A 27619-nucleotide genomic window follows, 5' to 3' on the forward strand; every position below is an offset into this window, starting at 1 on the left:
TGTGGCAGGCACTCAATGAATAGTTGACGAACAAGTGAATAAATTTATTCCTCTCAGCAATCCTGGATGGCTGTGACCACTTTCCAGATCAGAATGCAGATACTAAGACTATGTGCTGGAAATTGAGGGAAGGGGATGGTATGTCCAGGCGGGCACGTGTAAGACAGGCAGAGACAACGTGTGGCTTCCTTGGTGACTCACATCTTTGTGACTAAGTGTGTTTCTCTTCTGTAGAACCCTTGGTCAATATAGAATGACAACAGGAGCAAAGAGGCTCTTCAAGTGTAACATCCCTATCATGATTATCATCTTTATCATCATTATTGACTATAGGCACAGCTTAAAATTATAGATTGAAGAACTGTAAGAAGGTTTCAGAATTTATCATATTAGAAACTCCCATTTATAGAGAAAAAAAGAAGAAAGAAAGAAAGAAAGAAAGAAAGAAAGAAAGAAAGAAAGAAAGAAAGAAAGAAATGACTACCACATCTCCTTATCAGACCTCCAAGATAAGTCTTACTATCTCCATTTTCAATGTCCCAGGTCAGCAAATATCAGAGCTGGGACTCTTGTCACCTCCCAGAGCCATCCTATTAGCACAATTCCTTGATTAACACAGAAAGAATCTGACCGTCAGAAGAGGACCCAAGGTTATTCAGTTAGTACAGAACCAGGACCTGAATCTAAAATTGATGCCGTTTCCACTTACCCAACGTTCCAATTTGAGATGAAAACCCTTTGGATTTCCTTTTGTTTTGTTGATGTCAGTGAATACTAGGGGTAGCAGGACAAAAACAATTTGAGTTTATTGGGAAGTGATAAGTAATAAGTCATTCCGTTTCCCACCTACTACTTTATTTTTTCCTGTAACCCATCTCAGTCCCTGGCACATGATAGGTATTCAGTAAGTGCTTGATACACTTAATTAAGCCAGGATTTGATGTGGATGGAATCTCAGTCCTTGTCTTTCAGTGGCAGGACTAGGAAAAAGTAGGAAACTATACCCTTTGAAAGACATGGGATGACACTAGTTGTTACCTTCATTATAATATAAAATGTATGCTTTTATCTTTTAAGAATTAACATACTCCATTATCAGAAAGTTAAATAATTCAGATATATATATAAAGGGGGGAAAATTACCTATTCGTATTTCCAACCCGAATAAAGCACTTCCATTATTTTATGGCAATCTATTTTTTCTCTATTCATGTATTTTATTGTTTATAGTTTTTATTAAGTTGTGACTGGCATATATTTTACAATACATGTGTCTGGCCTTGTTAAGCTTATATTATCCCCAGCATTCCCTAGGTTATAAGCTCTTTGTAAGCATCTTTTTAAACAGGGACATAGCATTCAAAAAAGTAGGCTCTTACTTAAATCAGCATCTATTTTGTCAATTCTCAATTATGGCTGGCTAGGGTTCACTGACTTCTCCTGGTTCCTGACTCCACTGCTAATTAACCACTTTATCAGAAAGCTAGCTGGTCTCAACATTATTATTTTTGTAGTATTAAGACTTAATTTTTTAAAGCAATTTTAGATTCACAACAAAGTTGAGAGGAAGATACACAGATGTCCCATAGGCCCCTTGGCCCACACATGCACGGCCTCTCTCATTGCCAACATTCCCTATCAGAGTGGTACATTTGTTATAATTGAGGAACTCACACTGACACATCATAATCACCCAATGTCCACAGTTTACACTAGGGTTCACTCTTGGTGTCGTACAGTTTATGGATTTGGACAATTGTATAATGACATGTATCCTTCATCACAGTATCACATACGGTATTTCACTGCCCTAAAAATCCTCTGCCTATCCATTCCCCCAACTTCCTACACACACACACACACACACACACACTCAACCCCTAGCCACTACTGATCTTTTTACTGCCTCCATAGTTTTGCCTTTTCCAGAGTGTCATATAGTTAGAGTCATATAGTATGCGGTCTTTTCAGATTGGCTTCTTTCTCTTAGTAATATGTGTTTATTTATTTTTAATTTTATTTATTTATTCTTGAGAGACACAGAGAGAGGCAGAAACATGGGCAGAGGGAGAAGCAGGCTCCCCACAGGGAACCTGATGCGGGACTTGATCCCCAGACGCTGGGATCACGATCTGAGCCAAAGGCAGTGGCTCAACCACTGAGCCATCCAGGCGTCCCTCCGTAATATGTGTTTAAGGTCCCCAATGGTTTCTAATGGCTTGATAGCTCATTTCTTTTCAGTGCTGAATAATATTCCATTGTCGGATGTATCACAGTTTTTATCCATTCACCTACCAAAGGACAGCTTGGTCACTTTCAAGTTTTGGCAACTATGAATATGCTTTAAGGGTGGGGGGTGGCTATCCATAGGCAGGTTTTTGTGTAGACAGGTTTTCAACTTCTTTGGGTAAACACCAAGGAGTGGGATTGCTGGATTGTATGGTAAGAGTATGTTTAGTTTTATTAGAAACCACCAAACCATCTTCCCAAGTGGCTGTAACATTTTGCTTCCCTACCAACAATGAATGAGAAATCCTCTTGACCCACATCTTCACCAGTATTTGGTGTTGTCAGTGTTCCGGGTTTTGGCCATTCTAATACCTATATAATTGTACCTCATTGGTTTAATTTGCATTTCCCCGATAACATATGACATGGAACATCTTCTCATATACTTATTTGCTATCTGTAGAGCTTCTCTGGTGAGGTGGCTGCTAAGGTCTTTCTCCCATTTTTTTAAATTGGGTCCTTCGTTTTCCTATTGTTGAATTGATGTCAGTATCACTGGCAAAAGCCTGAGGGAAAACACAGATGAAAGCTGTGGAACCAGTGGGGGCAGATTTCATGGCACTTGGTAATTAACAGTAAGTTGCCAATAATCCAGAAGAGGTTACATTAACCCCCACATTGAGCCCTAGAGCCCAGCTTGGCCACCCTTTGTCCTTCTCTCCCTCAAGTCTTTTTGTCATTTTGATGTCTCCAACATGCTGATGCTGGGGCCTCTCTTCTTAGACATCCTACTGCTAAAACCTGTCCCCAGATGAACCCACTAGCCTTTTCCCTGCCCCTAGTACCTATAATACCAATCAGCCCCCTCCCTACCTGCACCCAGCTCTCTGCTCTATAACACCTGAGACAGGGGACTCCTCTAGGACACAATCCAAAATGATTATTACAATCTTCAAGACCTATTATAGTTGTCCTCTCTTGCCTCTCCCCCAACTTGCCCTCTCCTCCCACACACACCTGCTCAGCAGCTGCCTCACCCTTCTTCAAACATACTACAGGTTTTCACAATTCTCTATTTGCACTCATTGCATGCATAGTTATGGTGGGGCCAGCATGTGCCAGACCGGTGCATGGAGCTAGGAATAAGCCTAGAGGCGAGCAGGGCACAGCCCCCAACTTCCTGGCACCCAGAGCTTCTGCATATGCTTCTCTTTATGCCTGGAACGCCTTCCCTCCTCCTCTGCCCAGAAAATGCTCAGTCTTCGGCATCCAACTCAAAAGTCACTTCACCCATCAGCCTTTGCCAGCTCCCCTGGGCAGAGCCGTCCTGCCCCACTTATATCAGCCTGTAACTACCTGTTGTCAAAGTCTGTCTCCCCATGAGCTCTGAGCACTTGCGGGGCAGGGAAGCTTCACCGTGTATCTGTAGCTCCCAACCCAGTACCTAGCGCACACTAGGTGCTCATTAAATGCTTGCAGAATAACATATATATGAATATATGAATATACATATATTCATATATTTTCATATAACATATAAACGGCACCTGCTATTGCCGGATACTGTTTCATGCAGGTTAATTGGCCACCTAAACAAGATTTAAAACTCCTCAAGGGTAAGGAATGCTCTTACCCTTGCAACCCCAAGGTGTCTACACATATTGCTGAGAGGATCTGGCAAGAGGACACATTTGAAGAATTGACAGATGGGTATAAACTCACCGGAGTGACTCACTATGCCCTCAGCCACTCCAGTTTCAAGTACGAGTTCATCATCAGATGATTTCAGTTCATCATATTTTGGGAAACAGAATAAAAGTCCAAAAAGCCCTACTCAGTTTACTCAGTCAATAGCAGGGCTTATGTTTGTGGTTAAAGCAAATTATGGAATAATTGCAAATTTGGCAGATGGGATAGTATCACAGAGGGCACAGGGATGTGGCATTTGTCAAGTGAGAATCTTCTGGGACTTTGAGTAAGGTCAACTCTAGAAAGTTCCATGCGTTCGACAAGACTTTGGTAAAGGAACGGTGGCCGTTTTCAACATGGGAAGCAAGGGTAGAGAAAAATAAGCTCTCGAAGATTTGGAGGATGATATAGCTTAAGAGAAGTTTTCAAGGAAGCCAGTGTTTGAATCAAGTGCCTATGAGCAATTTTCTTAACATTTCTGAGCTTTGGTTTCCTCATCTGTAAAACTGAAATCATGATACCTACCTCACAGGGTTATTATAAGGATGAAATAAGATACTTGGTATTTTAAAAAGTGCTTACCATTGTCTGGCATGTAGTATGTGCTCAGTAAATAGTAATTACTAAATATAGTGGGAGAAATAAGTTCCCTTGCTGAGCAAGGAGCCCAGTGCGTGACTCGATCCCAGGACCCCGGGATCACGACCCGAGACGAAGTCAGACGCTCAACCACTGAGCCATTAAAGGTGCCCCTTTAATCTGTTTTAAAATCAGTCTGAGAGCTAGAACTTCCCTTTGGAGTCTAGACATTTCTTATGCATCTGAGTTCTTTGTGACTTGTTAACTTCCGGGGTTTAAGTGGGAGAAAGGAAGAAGGTGACATTTATTGAATCCCTCCTACATGGAAGCCTTGAGGCGGTTCTTTAATCCTTGGGTATTACTCTGTACAATCAATATTGTCCTCCTTTTACAGGGCAAACTGAGGTTTCAGGACCCACCCAAAGCCAAGTAGGAGGTGGCGGCGTGGAGATTTGAACCTAGTTCTGAGGGCCTGCCCAAGGTTCTTTCCAGCCATCTCTGGCTCCTACCCCTCTGCTGCTCACCTTTTCAGCTCCAGGGATGCTGTGCGTGGATGCCCCCCGAAATGTTGTGTGTGGCTCCCACAATCAGCTTCCTTCACCTTGGCTCCAGTCTTGGCAAGGAGGGCATCTCCCAGGACGGAGGGCAGAAAGGGGGCTCAGAAACCTGGCTGCTAAGTTTCAGTGTAAGAATTGATGATCCTGAGACCATGTAGAGCTGCTCTTCCTCTCTTAGCATCATCTCCCCAATATCAAGTGAGGACACTGAGCTTCCCAAGATTTCCCATGAACGGTGGCTGAGAGGCGGTAGTTGTCATGGGTAAGCACCCACGGGGGCAATGACTTACCCTTTCTGTGCCTCAGTGCCCTCATCTCTAAAATGGAGACGTTCGCAGTACTTACATCATAGGGTTGTTCTGAGGATTAATAGCAGTAAGTACACCTAAAGGGCTTAGCTCACAGTCCGGAACACAGTGAGTGCTACATAACCGCATTTGCTGATATTATATTACACTTAAAGGCAGAAGAGAGCTCACTAATCCCATAATCCCACCCCCCACTGCTGGGTCCTAGGAATGGAACTTTCCATGGCCCATCCCATGCCCAAAATGTACTTGATATCTTCTCCCTTTCCTTAAACATTCTTATGTGACTTATATTTAAACTCTACATATCCATATTTGTTTAATATAAAAAAATGAAGTACTTATTTTTTTAAAGATTTATTTTTTTTGAGAGAGAGAGAGAGAGAGAGAAAGTGGAGGTGGGACAGAGGGAGAGGGAGAGACTCTCAAGCAGACTCCCTGCTGAGCATGGAGCTCCATACAGGGCTGGATCTCATGACTCCGAGATCATCACCTGAGCTGAAAGCAAGAGTCTGATGCTTAACTGACTGAGCCATCCAGGTGCCTCAAAATAAGAAAGCACTTATTAAGACAGACACTCCAGCAAGATCTCTTCTGTTTACCCCCTGGCTCTGGTGCACAATGGTGCACCCATGTGCATGGTCATGACCAGTTTGATGGAAGTAGATGACTTCCAGGGTCTCTTTGGCTCTGATGTCTTCTACTTTGGAGAATTAGCACCACCCGACTCCAGGAACCTGCTCTTGTGGCCACCTCCCTAGTATCACCCATGCCACCGTTGCCACTAAGCTGGCACAGAGATAGATACCAGAGCTGACGTGCTAGTTAAGCCACAGTGAGCCAATTGCCCAGGAAGCAAGGTAGAAGCATCGCTCCAGCTGTTCTGCCTCTGTTACCACTCATCCACCCATGCCACACACTGGATTTCCTGGTCTAAGGTGGACAAATAGAAAATAAAGGGGAATGGGTAGGTAGAGAGCGGAAGGATGAAAGCAAATGTTCCACAGGGGAAAGTACCTGCAGGGCTCCGTTTGTTTGTTTGGATGTTAGGAAGCCAGGAAAATCCACAGGTGGTCACAATTACTGAGGATCCTTCCAGCTCCCACTATGCCCTGTGTGGCCCTTGAAGATAGAAATCAAGACCCCCAGAGATCCCTGGGTGGCTCAGTGGTTTAGTGCACCTGCCTTTGGCCCAGGGTGTGATCCTGGAGTCCCCGGATCGAGTCCCACATCGGGCTCCTGCATGGAGCCTGCTTCTCCCTCTGCCTGTGTCTCTGCCTCTCTCTCTCTCTCTCTCTCTCTCTCTAATGAATGAATAAATAAAATCTTAAAAAAAAAAAGAAATCAAGACCCCTTTCTGAACTCCATGTAAGCAGTGGGGGTAAATGATGGAATTCAATGCCCTTGCTCCCATAATAAAGACTTAAATTTGTAATAGCACTCTAGCAAAATATTGAAAATACCCTAACTGCTAGAAGTAGGGAAATGGCTAAGTAAATCATACTACATCCATGACTGTGAAAATTTACAGTAATAAAAGTGAGGACAGTCATTATCTCTGGGAGGTAGAGAGAGGTAGGTATGATCCGGAGTTGTCACATGGGGGATCTTCATGTGGTAAGTTCTTGAAGTTTTATTATTAAAACAGGTTTAGGGGCACCTGGGTGACTCAGTGGTTGGGTGTCTGCCTTTGGCTCATGTCGTGATCCTGGGGTCCTGGGATCGACTCCAGCATTGGGCTCCCTGCAGGGAGCCTGCTTCTCCTTCTGCCTATGTCTCTGCCTCTCTCTGTGTGTCTCTCATGAATAAATAAAAAAATTTTTTAAAGGGTATATATGTTCTATATAATCATATGTATGTATACTACATTTCACAATAAAATGAACAACTTTTAATTTTAAGAAAAAATTATGGTAATAAAGACCACATACAATTCACAGTAATAAGCAAAAGAGCAAATTTCAAAGTTGTATGCAATTTCAGTCATATGCTCTTAAAAATCATATGCATGAAGAAATAACTGAAGGGAAACACACCAAAATGTTAATAGTGTGAGACTATGGGTACTTTTCTTCTCTTGCTCATTTCTCAAATGTTATGATGGTTATACATATAATGGTTTACAATGGTGATAGAAAGAAGGAAAGAAAGAAAAAGGAAGGAAGGGAGGGAGGGAGGGAGGAAGGAAGGAAGGAAGGAAGGAAGGAAGGCAGGCAGGCAGGCAGGCAGGAAGGAAGGAAGGAAGGAAGGAAGGAAGGGAGGCTCTCCTACTTAATTATTTTCAGGTCACTCTCATATCTGTTATCTCATTGATTCTTACACACCCCTTTGGGAAGTCCATGTTAAATAGTTCTGTTTTTTAAAAAAATAGTTCTGTTTTACAGACTGGAACACAGGTGAAGTGTTTATGACCTGCACTAAGTCACTGAGTTTGCTAGAAGGATACCTCTGAGTGGGTCCCAGGTCTCCTGAGTCCTGCTGTCACATAGCAGCTGGAACCTCATCTTGGACACCCAGGGCTCTAGGCTCCCCACTCTTAAATGGCAATAGCTGTTACCTGGGCTTTGGTCACATATTCCAGGGTGGGTGTCTATGGCAGTAGAAGATGGACTATGTACAAAGATGTCCCCAAAGATGTAATCCCCACCTGAAGTGCTCTCACACCCCCTCCTTTCTAGCAAGGCACCAAAGTCCATTGGTAAAATTCCTTGGAAAGGCTGAGAGAGTGAGAGAGAGATCCATTGTCAGGACCACGGGCTGTTTGAGAATCAAGTTGGACAACATTTCTTAACTCTAGTTTTTGGAGAGGAAAAGTGTTTACCAAAATGGGCCTGTCCTTGTGCTATTTAATGTCTTCTCTCGCCACTTCTCTCCCTCCAGCTCTCCCACTTCTCTCCCTCCAGCTCTCAGGAGAGGTCGCCAGGGGCTTGCAGGATGGCTTCACAGCAGGTGTCTGTTTGAGACCCTCAGAGCTCATCAGCCCAGGGCGCCTCACTTCAGAGAAGGTGGGGCCTTAGAGAGGGAGTAGCTTGCTTAAAGGCAGAAACAGACCAGAACCCAAACCCTCTGCTCCCAGCCCAGGGCACTTTGCACGGGACCACTGGGAGCTTGGAGCAGCACCCTGCACTGAGGAGAGTGGCAGGTGCGTACCAGAGCTGTGTGGGTGGAGAAGGGGGATTCCCTCTCACTGTTTTCTGCACAGAGTCTTATCCTCGCTCCCTTGAAGAATGGTCATTTCTGGATATAGCTCCACTTCGTCCACGGCTGTTGCTACTGACTAAAGGGACAGGATGGGCTCCAGGACAGATTCAGGGGTTTACCCTAGAAAGCTCTTCTTGACTCATAATTAATGATACCACAACTGAGGACTGGCTGGGTGCCCCACGCTCAGTGAATCCTCCCGACAAGTTCATGTGTTAGGTGCCGTTATTGATGCCATCTTCCAGCTGAGCCGAGAGAGAGAGAGAGAGAGAGAGAGAGAGAGAGAGAGAGAGAGAGCAATGACTCCTCCAAGGTAACCCAGCTGCTTGGTGCTCAACCCAGCATCAACACACCACCTTCCCCACTTCAGAGTTCCGTATGTGATGCTTCCCCGGTTTTTCTGAAAGGCCCATTTTGGAGGATCTTAAATGAGTAATCCCCACATTCTAACTGACTTTATGGAATGTGTGCACTTTGGGAAGCAGAGCAGAGAAGAAAAATCCTCCCTTTCGTGGTGAGGAAGTGGGTGGAGCCAGATTAGGGCTGCCAGGCCAGCGCCCCGCTGCTTCCCTGATTTTGGGTTTGACTTACCTGCCCTGAGCTCTGTAAGCAAATGCAATCTTGGGGTTTGAAGAAGAATAATGCTGGGGCGGGGTGGGGGATGGGGGTGGAATAGGAAGGGACTGTTCCCTGGACTAAGAATCTGCTAAAACCTTTAAATATCCCTTGAACTTTTTTTTTTTTTTTTTGGCTCCCTGCAATGTTTTGGTGTTTGGATTCCGTTGCCACGAGTGGGCTGTTTTTAGCTGCCTAGTTCAGTCCCCTCTCCTTTTAACTTTTTCCCCTTCCTTTCGCACATGCCCCGGCATGAAGTTTCCAATTCTTATCTCAGCAAAACACACTACGGCTGGTCCGAATGTGGATTCCCTCGGTGGGTCTCCAGGGTGGCACCTCAGCAGTATTCAAGTTTCTGCTTAACCCTCTTCCACTGAGGATTAAACACCCCTTCCCACCCCCATCCCTTCCCCAAACCCCAGCCCCAGCTTCCTTTCTCAGCAGGGAGGGGAGGTATGCTTTGCCTTTGGGTAAAAGAGCATTTTGGTCTGGGGAGCTTTTCTAGCCCCCTCTGCTCGATGGGACACAAGGTGCACGCTAGACATTGGTGGCATTAACTCAAGTCAGGGTGAAATGAGGACACACAGGACTGAGATATTGATCACTCCTCCAGCACCGCACACACCTCGAGGCTCTTCTCTTGCACGGAGGCTCTTCTCTTGCACGGATCTCTCCCAGTCTCCCTCCAGCTGGGCAGGCATTTCACAGCCCTCCTGGGGGCTGGGGGCAGGGAGGCAGGCAGCGGCGGGTTTTGTTTTCCTTGGATAAGAGTTTCATTCACCAGGGACGGACTTACTTCTCTGTCAAGATTCTTATCACTTTTAGAGTTTCAGTGGGACAGAGAGGCAGAGAGTGCGAGGCTCACACTTCTGTGAACAGCATTTTCTATCCAGATGTGACTTGGAGATTGAAAACCAAGACTTACTCGAATGAAACAAGACCACTAGAAAAGGGACGGGAGGCACGATGGTAATAAAAAGAAACGGCTGGGGGCTGTGGACTCCTGTGTCGTAATTACCCTTCTCTTGCATTGTTTCGTGGAGGCTGGTCTGGCTGTTTGTTTACCCTACGCCCTAAATTGAATTCCCCCGCAAGGACAGGACTAAACCACAAATCTGGCTTGGGTGTATTAAAATGTAAACCGGTTTAAGATTTCTGCCAGCATTCCACGGAAAGAAAAAAAGGGGGGGTAGTTTTTTTTTTTTTCACATGTTCTCCTCCATCTCCTTGTTTCACTTTAGGATCGTGCAATTTATTCCAAGGCGATAGATGTAAAGAGGCATCCGGTAGATGCCAAATAATTTTCATTTGAATTTACGAACGTTCTTCCTCCCGGTCCTGCAGCGTCCTCGGGGTTGTGCCGACACGCCCGGGGCTTACCTGCCCGCGCGTCTGCAGGAGGGAGGGCTGCGGGAGTGTGGGGCTGGGTGCGCGGCGGAGTGGGCGTGGGGCCGGAGGGTGCGGCCCGGAGAGCCGTTACCTGGGCGAAAAGTAAAGCAAAAACAACCTCCCCACGCTTCCCGCGCGGCGCAGCTGGAAACTCGGTCAGGTCCGGGGCTACCTCCTGGAGGATCTCGGGTGAAACCCCTGGGCTCCCCGAGGGGCTGCGGGCCGGAGGGTGGGGGGACTTCCGAGGCTGCCTTCCACGTTGTCACGTGCGAAGCTTGGCGACGGGGTGGTCTGAATGAGGTTCGGGGTTGGGGGACACGAACACGGGCGTGGGGACCTGCAGTTTCACCTGCAGCTCTGAGGCTGTCTGCCCCAGGCATCGGAGGGGCTGCGGAAGCGGACAGATATCCCCCGGGTGTGCAGGGCTCTGTGTGTAAGCGGGGGTAGGGGCGGTGTGGGAGGAGGGGGCGACCCCTCCATTACCGCGGACCCTAACAGGTTAGGGGGTGCAGGTGCGGGTGTGGGGCTGCCGGCGAGGCCCGGGCTCCCGGGCACGTCTAGCTCTTGCCTCCAATCACCAAACCATGACCTTCGATCGCCTCTCGCAAGAGGCAGGTGGAAGCAGAGGTTTCTGCCCCCGACCGTGCCCCCAACACGCTAGGGGCGCGCGCCGGTCCCTCCTCCTCCCCGGCAGGTTCGAAACTTCGCGAGCCACCCTCCCCCGTCCACGTTATGTTCGTCCTTGGGCAGCTGAGCAGATCCCTGGTTTTGCCACTTTCGAAGCCGAGACAGCTGGGGTCGAGGAATCGGAACCCGGAAATCGGTTTTAGGGTTCAAATCCAGTTCTGCTGAAGCTCCAAGCTAGTATCTGGGGCCACAGGACCCCCCCTTTCCCGACAGCCGGGCTTGAGTGTCGGAGGAATTTTTGAAACTGGGCCTCATTTCGGCTGCGGTCAGTGCGCCCCCACTCCCCGCCGTCCCGTCCCGGCCAATTCCGCTCTGGGCGCAAAAAAAACCCAAAAAAACAAAAAAACAAAAAAACCCAAAAGCAAGCAAACAACAACAAAAAACACGTGAAAGGCGAAGATGGGTTTCCTCCTTAACTTAGCCTAAGAGGGTGGAGACACCCCCCGCCCCCGCAGATCAAAGCCCCCTCTGGTCCGTCCGCGGCCCCGGCCCCACTCGTGGCGCCCAAGTCGCCTCTGGGTTTCCAGCTCTCTCGTCTTTCCGCGCTGCGTGCGTTTCGCTGAGAAAGTGCCCGTCCATTTCAAATGCTTCGCGGTTGTAAAAAAACCCTAATCGGCACGGTCCTGGCCCTGGCCCCGGCCCGGGAGGCCCGCTCCCCGCCGGCCCGGAGGCGGTGCCGCGTGTGCGCCCGTGCGGGGGGCGCAGGCGCTGCGGGTGGGGGCGCCCGGTGCCCGCGAGCGCTGCCCCGCGCGGTCGGGTCAACCCGCCGACTCCAAGCGGGCCGAGCCGCGGAGGTCACCCCCGGCGGGTAACCGCGTGGGCTCACGCAGGGGGCGTCTGGGCACCTCTCCCACCGCGCGCACCAGCGCTCCGGACCCTCCCTGCTCCCCCACCCCCACCCCCACCCCCCACTTGGGAAGGCGGCGTGCGGCCGGGGAAGGGGTATTTTCCTGAGGCTCCAGAAAATGACCACGCATTTTAGAGGAAGGTCGTGCCCGCTTCCCAGCCTCACCTAGACTGGGCCGCGGCCAGGCCCCGCCCCGCGTCTGCCCCCATCCCCCAGCCTAGCGGAGGGAGAGATGCCAGCGCAGTGCAGTCATGCCGCTGGCTTGGGCACCATTGGCTCATGCCTGGAACACGCAGCGGCGAGTACGCACATCTGGCGGCCCGCCCGGCCGGCTCCGGGCCTGATATGGAGAGAGAGGGCGGGCGGCTGCGTGTCCCGGCGCAGGACGCCGGGGGAGCGCGGCCCGGCCGGCTCCTCCCCGCGCTTGCATCACCGGGGTCCCCTCCTCCCTTCCCCCGGTGGCCCCTCCCCCGCCCTCCCCCCGGCCCAGCCTAGTTCGGCTGGTTCCCGGGGGAAGCTATTAATAGCATTACGTCAGCCGGACTCGTAACCCGGAGTAAACTGGCCCGCCGCCAGCCGAGGGCTATAAAAGGGGTGATGCAACGCCCTCGGAGCCACAGTCGCACGCAGCGAGGCGCGCAGTGCCCAGCGCTGTCCTGGCGCCGCCGCCGCCGCCGCCGCCGCCCGAGCCCGAGCCCGAGCCCGAGCCCGAGCCGACCCGCCTGCCCGCGCGCCGGCCGTGAGTCCCCGGGGCCCGCCCCGCAGACAGACAGCCCGACCCCGCCCCGACCCCGCCCGCCCTCCGGACCCTGGCCGCCCCGAGTGGAGACGGGAGGTGAGCGCCGCGACGGGGGCCCGCTTTCACCCCCCCTGCGCCCCTCTAACCGCCGGGCCCGCGACCCCGGCGCCCGTGCCCGACCCGCGCGCTCCGCCTCCGGCTGCCGGAGCTTCTCCCCGCCGAGGCTGCTGCTCCTCGGCGCCGCGGGAAGTTTCTCGCAGAGAACTTTCTCTTTTGACTTGGGGCGCGAAAGGTTCGCGGTGCCCGAGAGGTCGGGCTCCCGCTCCTCCCCGCGCTCGGCGCTTGCTTACCCCGGGCCGGGCGGGCGCGGGGAGGTGGTGCGCCCGGGCGGCGGAGGCTCCCCGGCGCGCTGGCCCGCTCGTCCTCCGCGTGGTGCCGGGGCCCGCGGAGGGGCACCGAGGCCGGCCGCCCCGGGAGCCCGCCCGAATGAATGGAAGGGGGCCGGGCGAGCCGCCGGGGGCGCGGGCGCGGCCGCTGGGGGTCGCCCTGCGCGCCCTGGAGCGCGGGCCGCGCGACCGCGCCGGAGCCCGGAGCGAAAGTTCCTTGGGATTAAGTTCCGAGGTGGCGAGCGCTCGCGTCGCTGTCCCGGGGCGGAAGGCGGGGAGATCTCCCGGCCCGGCTGGCGTCCAGCCCCTGCGCGGGAGGCTCCCTGTCCCGGGGCTCTCCACGCCTTGCGCCCGTGGCTCTGCCCCGGCGGGCCCGCGGGTCGCTCTGCGTTTCGCCCACGGAGACCCACCTGGAGGAAGCCAGGGTGCGAAGCCAGCGCAGATAATTGAGAGAATGCCCTTGTGGTCTAGCGCCGGGACCCTGAGAGCTGATACTGCGCTTCGTGTCTTTGAGCCTCAGTGTCCCCAGCTGGGAGAAGTGCTGGCTCCCTCTCTGCCTGTTTGGAAGCCCCAAGTCATGGTTGGGACAGACAACCCGTAAGGTCCTCTCTGGCAGAAGTTTTTCAGATTCCAGGGTGGTGTAACCAAAAGAAAGGGGGCCGGTGAGAAGACTTGAATGACTTGACTGAGGGTCTCTAATGACCCTGACCGGTTTTGGAGGGGATGAGGGGGAGGGGACCTCTCAATGGAGCATGTCTTCCCTTCCTAAACTTCTTTACATTGGTTCCAATGGTTCTCCTTCTCTGCTGCCTTACACCACATTTTCATTTCATCTACTTATCTTCTTTCCTCCGAACCATTTACTTTTCCCTGATTCTATTACCGAGGTCACATATGCATCCTTACAATTAAAGGTATTGCTAAACCCTTGATTTAGCAATTTAGGGGGGGATGTGCTAGAGAGTTCAGGAGGTCTCCCAATGCATCTATTTCGGTGTGGGTGACAGTCCCATCTGTTGGAGGCCTCCTCATCTTTAAATGAAGGGGAGATTGCTATGACTGCCCTTCTTGTTTTGTATTTAGTATTGGGTGTAGAATAATTCTACAGCATAGAGACTCTTGCCTTGAGGATATCCTGGAAAAGACTGGAGTGGCAGAGGGGTTTGTGGTTGTTATCGTTTGGATGAATTCAGAGACAAAGTGACAGGTAACACTCCAGGCTAACAGTGTGGTTAAGATACAGCATCCAGAACCCATGGCAACTGTTGGAACCTTCCCATCCTTCCTGTTCTAACCTCACCCCTCTTGGCCCTTTTGCTCCATTGTTCTCTTTCTTCTGTGTTCCCTCCCTGCGCCAGTCCTGTCAACGCCTCCTCTGTGGTGGATACCAGTTTACTAAGACTACTGACCCTTCATCTACCTGGCCAGTGGCTCTATTCTCCATTTGCCTTATTGGTTAGTCCTCTTGGTGTTGGATCTCTGTTGGTGGTGAAGCAGAATGAGCAGTGGGTGAGTGGTCAACAGCTTGGTGAGAGCTGAGCCAGTCACCTGCTTTATGGCCAAGTCATTATCTTCCTGGATCTCATGTTACTCAATTGCAAGATGAAGATCTGACCTCCGTTGCCTCTAATATCAGGCATTATATCCCATTCCATAGAGCCCATGATTTCTTCTCTTTTCAGTGGGCTGGGCATGGAACAGGGTCAATGATTCTAAGTGTTACCCCGCCTGGAGAGGAGGAAGTACATAACCAGGACAACAGAGAAACCAGAAATGGTTTCATGTGTGAGCACTGGCTATTTCTTAAGTATATAAGAGCAGTAGAAACAAGCTTTTGCCAGCAAATAAATAGTGGGGTAGAACTGACCTGGTGTGTTGGGAGCTCTGGGTCAATCAAAGTGCAAAGGAAACTATGACCTGAATTTCATTAGGGTTCCAGTTAATTCCTGGAACTAACTAATGAAGCTAACTTGCTTTGACAACAACACTTGGAGTTCTTCCTGAAATGGGGAAAGTGGAATCACAGTAATAATGGCTATCCAGTGGGTGTGTAAATCCACCTGCGTGACTCTTGTTTGGTCTTCTTGACTGCTCTGTGATGGTGCCGGGGCGATATTGGTCTCATTTTACAGATGAGGAGACTGAGGCCCAGAAGGTATGAGTGGCTTGTCAGTGGGGTCTCAGCTTGTGAGTGGTAGTGATCATAGGCCTGTTCATGAAGCCCCAGCCTTACACCAACAGTTTTCAGGTAGGCTGGGATAAAGACCAAGATAGGAAGTTAGTGAAAGATCAGTATTGGCTTCCTATACCGTGAGATGTTTTACGAGCAGCACTTAGTGTGAAGAGTTGAAAATTAAAAGTGAAAACACAGCGTTGTTGTAACTACTAGGAAATAAAATCTGGGAGTTGAATTTCCAGTTAAAGAAATACATGAGTAAAGTTTCACTTTCTTGAAAATGATGAAACTGCCAAAGATATGACATGGTTTCTGATTGAAGATAATGAAGCAAAAGCAAAATGCAGGTTCTTTGTAGCAAGTCTGGGCAATTTTAAGATCAATGTGGAAAGCCAACTCAGAAAAATCCCCACACAGATTTTTTTGTTCTTCAGTGAGGGGGAATGTTGGCAGCTCTCGACTTTCAGAAAAGTTGTCTGAAGATTTAACTTCATTTTCCCTGTAGGGACACAGCCTGAGTCTGGGCTGAATCAGACCTTAAGAGAATCAGTAAAGGAGTAACTAGAAAGTATCTGAAGAAATTAAGCTTTAGCAGAATGCAGAGAAAGCTCAAATCTCTACAGATACAGCTGCTCTCCTTTCCGAAAGGCTTTTAGCATTTTTACCACCCATTTCCATCCCCCAAGTGAGCCCACCCAATGCTTTTCATAAAAAACATTCCATACCACTGACATTCTTCAGTTTCTTTCATCGGGACTGCGGACTTTAAGAAGGAAAGAAACCAGTCCCAAACAGCAGACCCCAAGCCCCGAGAGCTCATTAATAAACTTAACTGGGGCTGAAACAGGACTGTACTCCACTGCAGTGGAATTCAAACTACCCTTTTACAGGAGAGCCATCCAGGCCCCCAAACAAAGGCCAGCCCAGTGGTAGCTCTGAATTCCATCCCTGAACTACTGGGTTTTTTAATCAAATTGGTTAAGGGAGGGAAAACATGAATGCACGGGAGAATCTTAAGCCTCGGGCTTTAGAAGGCTGGTTTCTCCAGAGTTCATCACCTGCCGAGAAGTATCCTCCCTCCGTCCTAAGATGATACGATTAAATTGCTGGAGGGACACCAGTTCTGGCTCACAACACAGGGCTTTGGGAAGAGAATTACATGCGTTTCCCAGATTTCTTTGAAGAGTCAGTAGTGGTATTGGTTGGCCTGGAATTCTTGCCTCCCTCGGTGTATTTCAGATCTTAAGGGGGAGTCAGTTAAGAGGCCAGGATGCTCTATTCAGAAGTGTTTAAGGTCACAGAGAGTGATGAGCCACCCTGCCACCATGACCCCACAGAGCCAGCGGGGTTGGAGGGATCCCTGGGAGGCTTCCCAGTTGCCTTATGTTTTCCAGGGCACGTTCATGAATTACTTCCTCAACTCCTTGCACAACTCCGAGGGTCCCCAAGTCCTCACTTTTTCTTCTGTTTGCTGATAACACATTCAACCTGATTTCAGATACCTTCCAAGTTTCTTTGCAAAATAGAGACTGAAAATGGGGTTACGTAAGAGTCTCACTGGGTTTTTTTTTTTTTTTTTTTTTTTTCCTTTAAAAGCTCTTCCTCTTTCAGGACTGTTTGAGGCTGCATTTGCATATATGCACACCAGCCAAAACTTACAGCTTCTTGAACTCAGAATAGCCTGAAATGCCACCTCTGGTAAACTTCAAGTAGGCATTTTTTTTAAAGATTTTTATTTATTCATTCATAGATATGCAGAGAGAGAGAGGCAGAGACACAGGCAGAGGGAGAAGCAGGCTCCATGCAGAGAGCCTGATGTGGGACTCGATCCAGGGTCTCCAGGATCACGCCCTGGGCTGCAGGCGGCACTAAACCGCTGCGCCACCAGGGCTGCCCTCAAGTAGGCATTTTATCTACATCACTGAGCTGTGTATCTTAAGAACCTGTTTTACCCAAGATGAGGATGGCATGAAATGAAAATAAAACAGAAGCCTGAAGGCTTTCACGACCTTCCTCTGGGGGTACAGCTCTGGTGTTGGAGGCCGCAGGTGTGGGGAGACTTGATCCCGTACCCCTAAATCCCTGAAGTAGTTTGGGTCTCGATATTTCTTTCAGCAAAATGATGCTTCAACACCCAGGCCAGGTCTCTGCCTCGGAAGTCAGTGCGTCGGCCATCGTCCCCTGCCTGTCCCCTCCTGGGTCACTGGTGTTTGAGGATTTTGCTAACCTGACACCCTTTGTCAAGGAAGAGCTGAGGTTCGCCATCCAGAACAAGCACCTCTGTCACCGGATGTCCTCTGCACTGGAGTCGGTCACCGTCAGCGGCAGGCCCCTTGAGATGACAGTCACGAAAACTGAGGTAGGTCCTCTCCGAGGTGCCCGTTCTTCCAGGGCTTATTCATCATCTACCCACCATGCCAGGCATGCTCCGGGCGTGGGGCTGCACAGAGTGTAGTGACTGTGTTCATCACTGCTGGGACCTGGGCCGCCAGACTGTGGAGCAGGGACCAGCCAGCCATGCTCACCACCCTGGTAGCAGCTTCTGCTCCAGGTTCACTTCTATCTCTGCCATTTGCATTCTTCCCCATCGAGCAACCTTTTATGAGACACCTGGAGTCACATATGTGGCGACAGTCTTGAGAGGTGCCTGCTGGGGATGCAGTGGTGGCTGGAGGACCTCAGAGTGGAGGTCTTGGCTACTCTGTGGGCCTTCCCCTCGTGGATAAAAGATGAGAGTGTATCATGCTTACTTAATTGCCACGATCACTGTCTTTGGTCAAGGGTAAGTGGAACTGGCCAAAAAAGAACTGAGTTTAAAAGGAAGTTGGTTATGAATCTTTATGATTCTATAAAAGGGGGTGGGGATAATAGTGACTCCTGCATGGGACTGATCTAAGGGTTAAACAAGATGGCATTTGCTAGGGGTCTAGCTGATGGTCGACATTTGATGACTGGTAGCCAGGACTACCATATGACGCTGTATCCAGACGGCATCATTGGAGGCATTGCCTGAGCTCCAGTTAACCTTGGGAGGTCATCATTGCCTTCTCTAATACTGCACAGTGCTAGGTGGGCCATGGGACACACAAGGAATTTTTTTTTTTAATTCTTCAAACATCTTGAGTTATCTCAAGATAATCTCATGTCATGAGAAGTAGTAGGATCCCCACAGAAGAAAGAAAAGAATTTTGCAAGGGTATTTGGAGGGTTCTTCATAGGAAAAAGCAGATGTCCAGGGCAGAGGACATCCAAAATATTTCCTGCTCCTTGGAAAAACTCTTTAGAGCCACCCAACTCATCCACTGATTGCGTGTTTACTAAGTGACCTTCTGATCTTAGGTCACTTTCACAAATAAGTTCTCCTATTGGGAAGAGAATGCACCAACTGACCTTTTTAATTATTCAAGTCCCCTTGGTTTGCTGCAATTCTCATCTTAAAATAAAATTCTGAGCCTATGAAACCCATACGCATCCTGTACGTTTGGGCAGTTGGAGTCTGTTCCACCGGGTCCCTGTCACCTCTGGGAAGAAGGCAACAGGTGGAGTGAGGTAGTATGTCCCGGAGAAGACACAAGACAAGGAGCCAAAGGCCTGGGTTTACACCCAGACTTTGTAGCCTACTGGTCTGGTGACCAGGGGGTAGTGATTCTTGGGCCTCCCTTGATGCACTGCTCCTGGCCACTCTGTGCCTTCTTTCTACATCGTACGGTGAGGGGATTAAACTGAATGGTTTTTGAAAGCCTTTTCCATCTCTGACAGTGTATGATTCTGAGATTTGCTCTACTTTCAAGTACTTCCTCATGTGAGAAAAACCCTGAATCCTCTCCCATCTATCCCAAAGTATCTGTAGGGTTGCACAGGAAGTATTATAATTACCGAGTACTTGATGAAGGTATCGATGGTGGGGTTAATAATGATAGTCACTGAGGCTTACATATAGCACTGGCTATAAGCCAAACACTGCAGAGCATTTTAATCTTACATATATCTGACTTAATTTGACCTTCCTCATAACCTTATTGATAGATAAGACTATTGATCCCATTTTACAAGTGAGGGAAACAGGCTCAGAAGAGTATGGTAACTTGCCTAAGTTCCCTCAGCTAATAGGTGGTGAAGCTGGGATTCAGAGCCAGTTTAGTTTAACTCAAATGTCTCTGCCTGTGGGGTTCTGGGATCCAGGATGTGAAAGGTGGAACTGCCCCTTGCCCTGCTTTCCCCTCAGACTTTGTTTCTCTAAACTATGAGGCCTCTCATCTCACTGCAAGCTAAGTCACTGTCATTGATCCAAAGTACTAGTAATAAGACAGGTCTGAGGGGATTACTGTGTCCCAGGATTTCTTTGGTTTGAGGTGTGGCCTCCATGTCCTTTCCTGCTATCCAGAGCAGTGAGTGACAATAGCGGCCTAGACCATCACCACACCCACTCAAGCCCATGCCTGTGGCCTCGAAGCCAAGCCCAGCAGCTGAACTTCATAGGTTTCCCATCCGTCATGAGACAAAGTCAGGATCAGAGCCAACTTCTGTAGAAGACCAGATCCTAAAGCAGGACAGGGTTTTGTTCTCTGAGGACCCCCGTGGCTGACTCAGGGTAGGGCACAGAGGAAAGGTCAGTATTTGTTTGCTGGATGAATCAATGGTTGGTTCATGTTCACCACCCACAGGTGGCACCAAGCCCATAGGCTGATAATGCCACTTTGTTTGGGGAATGCGCTTGGGTTCTTCTTTTCCAAGGGCTCCACGGGCTTCTTTTGAATTCATGAAAGAGGTGCTTTTATGCTCTGGGTGAAGGTGGAGGTGGATGGGGGTGCCCTTGGGTCTCAAATCAAAGAAGAGGCAGGAGGGAAGGGGTGGCTAGGTGATGTTCCTGAGGTCATTCCTGGATCCAGGAGAAAGGACATATCTACCAAACAGAATCTATTTTCTGCCCTAAGCGATTGACAAGTGTTATAGACAATTATCATTTTGGATATACAACTCATTTCAAGATCTAAATGCACTTTTTAAATAAACTGAATTTTAACTGACTAATATTGCCAATGTAACTTTAACTGGTAGTTCTTCGATTTTGTTTTTTTATTCGTTCCTGTGGCTGTGTGGAGGGGATTAAGGTAAGAGGCTGGGACCTGACTTCTTCAGCCCTCCTCGCAGGGGGGCTGTCCTGGTTTGCCAGTTTTTACTGCAACGAAAGGCAGTGCGTTGAAGGCGGGTTGTAATTCTTGCCTCCCATTAAGTGTGTGGTCTCTTGAATTTTATAGGTAGCCCCTGAAGAAGATGAAAGGAAAAAGAGGCGGCGGGAAAGAAATAAGATTGCAGCTGCCAAGTGCCGCAACAAGAAAAAGGAGAAGACAGAGTGCCTGCAGAAAGTGAGTCTGCCCGGGGCACCTGGGTGCTGCAGTCGGTGAAGCGGCTGACTGGGTTTCAGCTCAGATCATGAGCTCCTGGGTCGTGAGATCGAGCCCTGCAGTGGGGTCTACGCTGAATGGGGAGTCTGGTTGTGGATTCTCTCCCTCTGCCCCTGCCCCCACTCACTCTCTCTGGCTCTCTAAAATAAATAAGTACATCTTTTAAAGAAAGAAAAGGAAGGAAGAAAGAAAAAGAAAAGGAAAGAAGAAAGGAAGGAAGGAAGGAAGGAAGGAAGGAAGGAAGGAAGGAAGGAAGGAAGGAAAGAGAGAGAGTCTTCCCCTTCTGGCCCCCTCCTCTTGCTCATGCCTGCCCCTGCCAACCTCATGTTCCCATCACAAGGAGAGTCCAAAAGCGCCCTGCCTAGAAGTCTCCCAAGAAGGATGTGTAGCTGGTAACAGAAAGGCCAGTTGCTGAATGAGGAGGTAACAAAGCTGTTAGCACCATCGAAGGGAACTCTGGTTGTAGAAGCAGCAGGTGTGTGAATTAAAAACCACAGATTGTCTGCTGCCCAGATTCCCAGCAGTCTTGGCTCGTCCATACACGTCCAGCAGCTTCCAGGCTGCAGGATATGTCAGCCCAGTTAAAGAAGCTTCACTCACCCGTTTTTACCGAGAAAAGGAAGCAGCCAGTTCTCACTTGGCTCAGTATGAAAAGCCTTTAATTAATCTCTTCAAACAAGTTATTTCCTTAAACTGCAAGCAGTGGTTATACTCTTTTTCTTGGCCCTCTTGTGTGTTGGTAACTCTGCCTCCCTTGTCCTGGGCTCTTCCCATAGTCTGAGCTCGTGGCTGTGTTCAGCTAATTCCCCTTCTGAGGGGAGAGGTACAGATGGGCACAGCATCTCTGGGCAGGTGGGGCGGGCCGTAGCACAGTCCTATGGCTGTGTCCCCTTCCCCCAGGTGTGGACAAGCCAGCGCTGAGTCTCTGCCCAGGTCCTCCAGGTCCCCAAGGATTCTGTTGATTGCTTCAAGAGAGGTGGTGAAAATTGAGACCTTTTGTGTGTGTTGCCATGTACATTTTTTCTGGGGAGGTGAACCTCTCACTGAAGTTGGTGACTCACAAGAGCCTGAATACCATGAGTCTGCATTTCTCCCCAGCCCTCAAGGCTCTCGGGGGCTCGGGAGAGCTGCACGGGGGCTGTTGGACTCACACAAAGGAGATCGGTGAGCTGTCGGTTCTGCAGCAGCCTCCTTACCATGAGAGTCACAACCCACCCTCAACCTTCAGTGGAAACTCAAGGGCATCTCTAGAAGCCTCCAAGTTCAAAAGCTTCTCTCCAGGGTCTGGGTTCTCCCAGACCTCATGCTGTTGTCCCAGCTTTGCGGGGTTGCTGGACCAGCGAGCCCACGGCACTCCCCTCCGCAGGCCATCCCCAGCTTGATGAACTCCCGAAGATGTGTGGCCACCGCCGCCCCAAGGCCAGCCCCTCTTCACTGGAACCATGGCTTCTTGGCTAATAATTCTGTTGCTTGTCCCCCAGGAGTCGGAGAAGCTGGAGAGTGTGAACGCCGAACTGAAGGCCCAAATCGAGGAGCTCAAGAACGAGAAGCAGCATTTGATATACATGCTCAACCTTCATCGGCCCACGTGTATTGTCCGGGCTCAGAATGGGCGGACTCCAGAAGATGAGAGAAACCTTTTTATCCAACAGATAAAAGAAGGAACATTGCAAAGCTAAGCAGTTGTGGTATGGGGGCAACTGGGGAGTCCTCATCGAAACCTACTACATCCCAAACCCTGAAGCCATTGGAGATCTGACTTCCTGTGCACCTCTCGCATCCTGGCAGTGAAGGACCATCGAGGCGGGAGAGCCCTTGATGACTCAGCTGGGCCTTTCCTCTCTGCACCAGAGTGGACTTTGGACCAGGGCAAGGGCATCTTTTGTCTCAATGCCAAGATTTAGGCCTTAACTTACTGGCTATTCTTGGATGCTGTAGGTGGCCCCTGGTTAGGGTCTTGCCCATCTTTTGCCTGGATTCTACAGAAACCAGGACTCTCACCATTAGGACTCATGCTCAAGAAGTGTCTGTACCTTGGGTGGGTGGTGTGGGGCCACGTCCTGCGCCGCCACTACCACTGTCACTCCTCGGGGACACAGAGTGAGAATGGCATTTAGTGAAGTTGTACAATGGCCAGGGTTGTGCTTTCTAGCAAACATGCTGTTATGTACAGGAATTACTGTGTGCAAGGCATTTGTGTCAAAGCTAGGCATTGTGCTCTTCTGATGTTTGTTTTGCACAACACCGGTGTGATTTTCCTCAGATCTGGCTGCTGAGAGTTTGAGGGGGCTATCACCATATGCAGTGTCTTACAAAACGTTGAGGTGGCCAGAAGAGCTCATCAGCTCCGGGAGAACAGAATTCTGCTGGCGAGCAGTGCGGTTTTTGTGTCAACAGAGAAAGCTGCCTTTCCCGTGGCACCCAGGCATTAACGCAGAGTTCATGGGCATGACTGCAGGTCCTCTGTCACAAACTCAGTTATAATGTCACAGGAAGAAAGCAGAAAGTCCAACTTCCAAAGGTCTAGGACTCTCCACTCAGTGACTTAGGTCAGGAGTTATTTCTAGGCCAGCAGAGCCAAAGAATATTCCATTTTCCTTTTCTTGCAGTTGCAAACCACATTCAGTGGAGACAAGTTTGAAGCCAGGTGATGCCTAGGCTTTAGCATTATTGGATGTTAATGGCATTGTTTGTCAGGCGGATGTTTGTAGAAATCTGGCCCAGAGCATTTATTGCTGTGAGAGGTCATTCACACTGGCCATAGGACTCTGGCTACTGTCTGTTTAAATTCTGATGTTTCTGTGAAATCCTCAGAGTGTTTAATCCTACTTAATAGTGTCATTACAATTTTCTGTAAGAGAATATATTACTTATTTATCCTAGTATTCCTAACCTGTCAGTACAATAAATATTGGAACCAAGACATGGTAAACTTAAGTGTTGTACTGGTTTCTGTTCTTTTTAAATCAGTTGCTCGTTGAAATCTAGTCATTCTCCATCCCCTCCCTCTCCATTGATGGGGAGGGGCGTTTAGCTTAAAAATTCTCCCAAGTGTCATCCCTTTGCTCTTTGGGGGGCCACCAGGTGAGATCGTTGACTTTCAACCCTGTTCTCAGTCTGTGGCATTGGATGATGCTGTTTCTCATTGACAAACCCTGGAACACGGCGCCAACCAAGTATAACCTTTAGGCCGTTTGGTGTCAAGATAGAGGTTTGATATAAAATCCCAATTGCAGGGCAGCCCGGTGGCTCAGTGGTTTGGTGCCGCCTTTAGCCCAGGGCGTAATCCTGGAGTCCTGGGATCGAGTCCCACATGGGGCTCCCTGCATGGAGCCTGCTTCTCCTTCTGCCTGTGTCTCTACCTCTCTCTCTCCGTGTCTCTCATGAATAAATAAAATCTTTAAAAAAAATTAAAATAAAATAAAATCCCAATTGCTAAATACCTTGACTGTGTTTCTCGGAATGTACAGACGCTGAAAACGTAGACCTGATGTTCACCTTGACACCGTACATTTTGCCACGGAGCACCTCTTATTTGCTCAATTACATCAATTATGTCCACACATGTGTCTGATTGTTGCAGGTATGTCTTTCAAATATGAGGAAAGAACAGAGGGAGGAAGAGACGGGATAGGTGTGACGATACAAAGAAAGGTATCCCACCTGATTTTCTGGAATCTCGAGGGCATATGATTCCTTAGGTCTAGAATGGAACGAAGCCCCCTTACTCTTCGCCCGTGCACACAGGTATCCCTCACAGGAAATAACAACTGGCTACTCTCCTACTAATGTCGTTCTTCAGAGATATATTAGCTTCGTTAAATGGTAAGATTCACGTACCTGAATGGGGAGCCTGCTCCCTCGAACTCAAGTATGTTTCCTTTAAACTATCACCTGTGACACAAGTGTCCTCGTGTTGTGGCTTTATTTGCGCATTAGGGATACTTCCCAATCTGTAAAGAGCCATCTGGTGGAAGTGCCATTCGCCACAGCTTTCAGGAGCTCATCTATTTTTTTTTAAGGGAAGGGGGGCAAATTCCTTGCATTTTACCCTCTAGTTGTAGGTGTAGATGCCACCAATCAGCTGTTAGAAAACTCAAGACAGTTTGTGAGTGGCCGCAGACAACAATGAATTGGCAAGAGTGGTGGTGGCTATGGCCAAAAAACTTGATCCCAAAAATACACTGTATATGGTTAGTGGAACTGAAAGCTCCGTTTACCGAGTGCGTTAAAAAGTTTTGTCTTCTGGGGCCAAGTTAATGTTTTGATACTTTTAATTTGAAAAAAGGATGAGGGGGATCCCTGGGTGGCTCAGCGGTTTAGCGCCTGCCTTTGGCCCAGGACGCGATCCTGGAGTCCCGGGATCGAGTTCCGCGTCAGGCTCCCGGTATGGAGCCTGTTTTTTTCCTCTGCCTGTGTCTCTGCCTCTCTCTCTCTCTCTCTCTATCATAAGTGGATAAATAAATCTTAAAAAAAATAAAAAAAAAAATTTAAAAGGATGAATGTTTACCATCCAACTGTTTAGTTCCTCTTGTTTCACATTGGATGAAGAGGGCAGGTTGGGAGGGGCTGAGGGTTTAAGCTCAGGTGGGACCTCCATCAGAGCCAGACACCTGGCTTGACAGTGTCTTTCCACCAGGCTGCCCTCTGCTGGGTGGTGATGTCACACTGGCCTGGCACGAGGAGCCCACCCTGTCTCTTGTCCTCACCTCACCCTTGTCCCCTTGCCTCTCCTTGACATCTGGCCTGACACCTCCTTCAGAATAAAGAGTTTTAAAGGGTTCTGGCCCCGGGGGGGGGGGGGGTGGATTTTGGAATTCAAACTTTCACTTTCTGCCAAGAGCTAAAATGCTATTTTCCATCTTGATCCTAATTTCTCCCCCATGGACTTTGAAGAACCCCAAACCCATGGTAAGCCATCCCATGCTCTGGTTGTGTTCAGTTTCTCTGTGTTGTCATGGATCAGCCTGAGGTAGAACCTCAGAGGAGGCCAGTTTTGCCCATTGAGCATCCCTTCTGTGTTCCCGTAGTGGCTCTAACCCCAGACGCTTCCCCACTTGTCCTCTCAAAAACTGCTCTTAGGAAGGAATTCACACGGAGGCTTCAAGGGCCAGTGGGGGATGAATGCTAATAAGGACCACTATTTATTGAGTTAGACAATATGCTCAACACTTCACATGCATTATCTCATCGAATCCTCACAGCAACTGTTATCCCCATTTTACAGACGAGGAAACGGAAAGCTGAGTTGCTTGCTCTATGTCACACACCACTGACCTTTCTAAAGGATTCTGAGCAGGAGTGGATATTTGTGTGTGTGTGAGAGAGAGGAAATAACACACCATAAAATCTACTGTTATACCCATTCTAGAGAGTATAAAATTCAACACATTCACAATGCTGTGACCATCCCCACTATATAGCTCCAGAATCTTCATCCCCCGCAAAGTAAATCCTGTATCTATTAAGCATCACTCCCTACTGTCCCCTCCCTCCAGCCCCAGGCAACCACTAATCTGTCTTTGGATTTGCCTCCTCTGCATATTTCATATGCTTAGAATCATATGGTATGTGGCCTTTTGTGTTTGGCTTCTTTCACTTAGCATCATGTTCTCAGGATCCATCGATGTTGTAGCAGGTACCAGTAACCTCATTTCCTTTTCACAGCTGAAAAACATCCCACTGTATGGACAGACCACATTTTCCTTATCCATTCACGTGTTGATGACCAGGTATGTGTATTTTAACAGAAAGATAGCCTTTCTTTTCAAGGAATAAATCTCTAATGTAGGATGTCAGGCATAACATCAAACTAGGAGATAGGAGTTGGGAGCAGGTATCTTTCTCAGAACTTTCTTTTTAAAAACAAATAGGGACAGGGATCCCTGGGTGGCGCAGCGGTTTGGCGCCTGCCTTTGGCCCAGGGCGCGATTCTGGAGACCCGGGATCGAGTCCCACATCGGGCTCCCGGTGCATGGAGCCTGCTTCTCCCTCTGCCTGTCTCTCTTTCTCTCCCTCTCTCTGTGACTATCATAAATAAATAAAAAAAATTTACAAAACAAAACAAAACAAATAGGGCAGCCCCGGTGGCTTAGCGGTTTAGCTTCGCCTTTGGCCCAGGGCGTGATCCTGGAGACCCGGGATCGAGTCCCACGTCGGGCTCCCTGCATGGAGCCGACTTCTCCCTCTGCCTGTGTCTCTGCCTCTCTCTCTCTCTAGTAAATAAAAATAAAATCTTTAAAAAATAAAAACATTGAGATAGCACAAGTGGGGGGGGGCAGAGGAAGCAGCAGACACCCCTCCCTCCCCCCGCTGAGCAGGGAGTCTGACATGGGACTCGATCCTAGGACTCCCAAGATTATGACTTGAGCTGAAGGCAGACACCTGAGCTGAAGGCAGGCGTTTAACCTACTGAGCCACCCAGGCATCCCCTTCTCAGGGCTTCCAGTAGCAATTTAGAAATCACACATTCTGTGGCTAGCTCTGTGGGAGTGGCAATAAGCAGGAGGTCTAATGGTACACACCCCCCATAGGTGTTATTGCTTCCAAACCACTTCCGCATGGTAGGGAAGTTGCTGCAGGAAGATGTTTTCCAGGCTCTTGGAATTGAAGATGACATCTCAGCCCCCTACTTCATTTCACTAGGGAAGAAGGGAAGAAAACCGAGGGTCTTGAGAGAGAATAACGAAGTTCAGCACCCAGGCTATTTGTTCTGTGAAGTCAGGCCAATGATACCACCTCCATGTCTTCACCTGTGAAACGGGGCGGTAACAACAGTACCAAACTCAATGGATTCTCATGGTCGTGTGTTG

The 27619-nt window shown here is 49.1% G+C and overlaps 2 protein-coding genes and 1 long non-coding RNA gene across 7 annotated transcripts; 2 read left to right on the forward strand and 1 right to left on the reverse strand.

Annotated features, from left to right (window-relative positions):
- LOC119872499 lies at positions 1-25448 on the reverse strand. Its single transcript, XR_005361939.1, has 3 exons — positions 25318-25448; positions 24251-24396; positions 1-774 (listed from the first exon to the last, which is right to left on the reverse strand). It is a non-coding gene; the product is annotated as an uncharacterized LOC119872499 (long non-coding RNA).
- On the forward strand, positions 12889-23744 carry ATF3 (activating transcription factor 3). 3 transcript variants are annotated; one of them, XM_038542084.1, is made up of 4 exons: positions 12889-12936; positions 17518-17761; positions 20661-20768; positions 22289-23744. In XM_038542084.1, the coding sequence occupies exons 2-4, from the start codon at positions 17522-17524 to the stop codon at positions 22484-22486; spliced, it is 546 nt and encodes a 181-aa protein (XP_038398012.1). In that variant the 5' UTR covers positions 12889-12936; positions 17518-17521; the 3' UTR covers positions 22487-23744. The 3 variants fall into 3 exon arrangements, with proteins under 3 accessions (XP_038398012.1, XP_038398013.1, XP_038398011.1); XM_038542085.1 differs by lacking the exon at positions 12889-12936 and adding an exon at positions 14208-14681; XM_038542083.1 differs by lacking the exon at positions 12889-12936 and adding an exon at positions 14209-14735.
- LOC102155437 lies at positions 24194-27600 on the forward strand. 3 transcript variants are annotated; one of them, XM_038542086.1, is made up of 3 exons: positions 24194-24632; positions 26475-26539; positions 27341-27600. In XM_038542086.1, exons 1-3 carry the CDS (start codon positions 24596-24598, stop codon positions 27563-27565), a joined length of 327 nt encoding a protein of 108 aa, XP_038398014.1. In that variant the 5' UTR covers positions 24194-24595; the 3' UTR covers positions 27566-27600. The 3 variants fall into 3 exon arrangements, 2 of the variants coding, with proteins under 2 accessions (XP_038398014.1, XP_038398015.1); XR_005361936.1 differs by lacking the exon at positions 24194-24632 and adding an exon at positions 25537-25718 and having other exon boundaries at positions 27453-27600; XM_038542087.1 differs by lacking the exon at positions 24194-24632 and adding an exon at positions 25537-25718.
- Positions 27601-27619: the final 19 nt, after the last annotated feature.

The sequence above is a fragment of the Canis lupus genome, chromosome 7, assembly GCF_011100685.1.
Source record: "Canis lupus familiaris isolate Mischka breed German Shepherd chromosome 7, alternate assembly UU_Cfam_GSD_1.0, whole genome shotgun sequence".
NCBI lineage: Eukaryota > Metazoa > Chordata > Mammalia > Carnivora > Canidae > Canis > Canis lupus.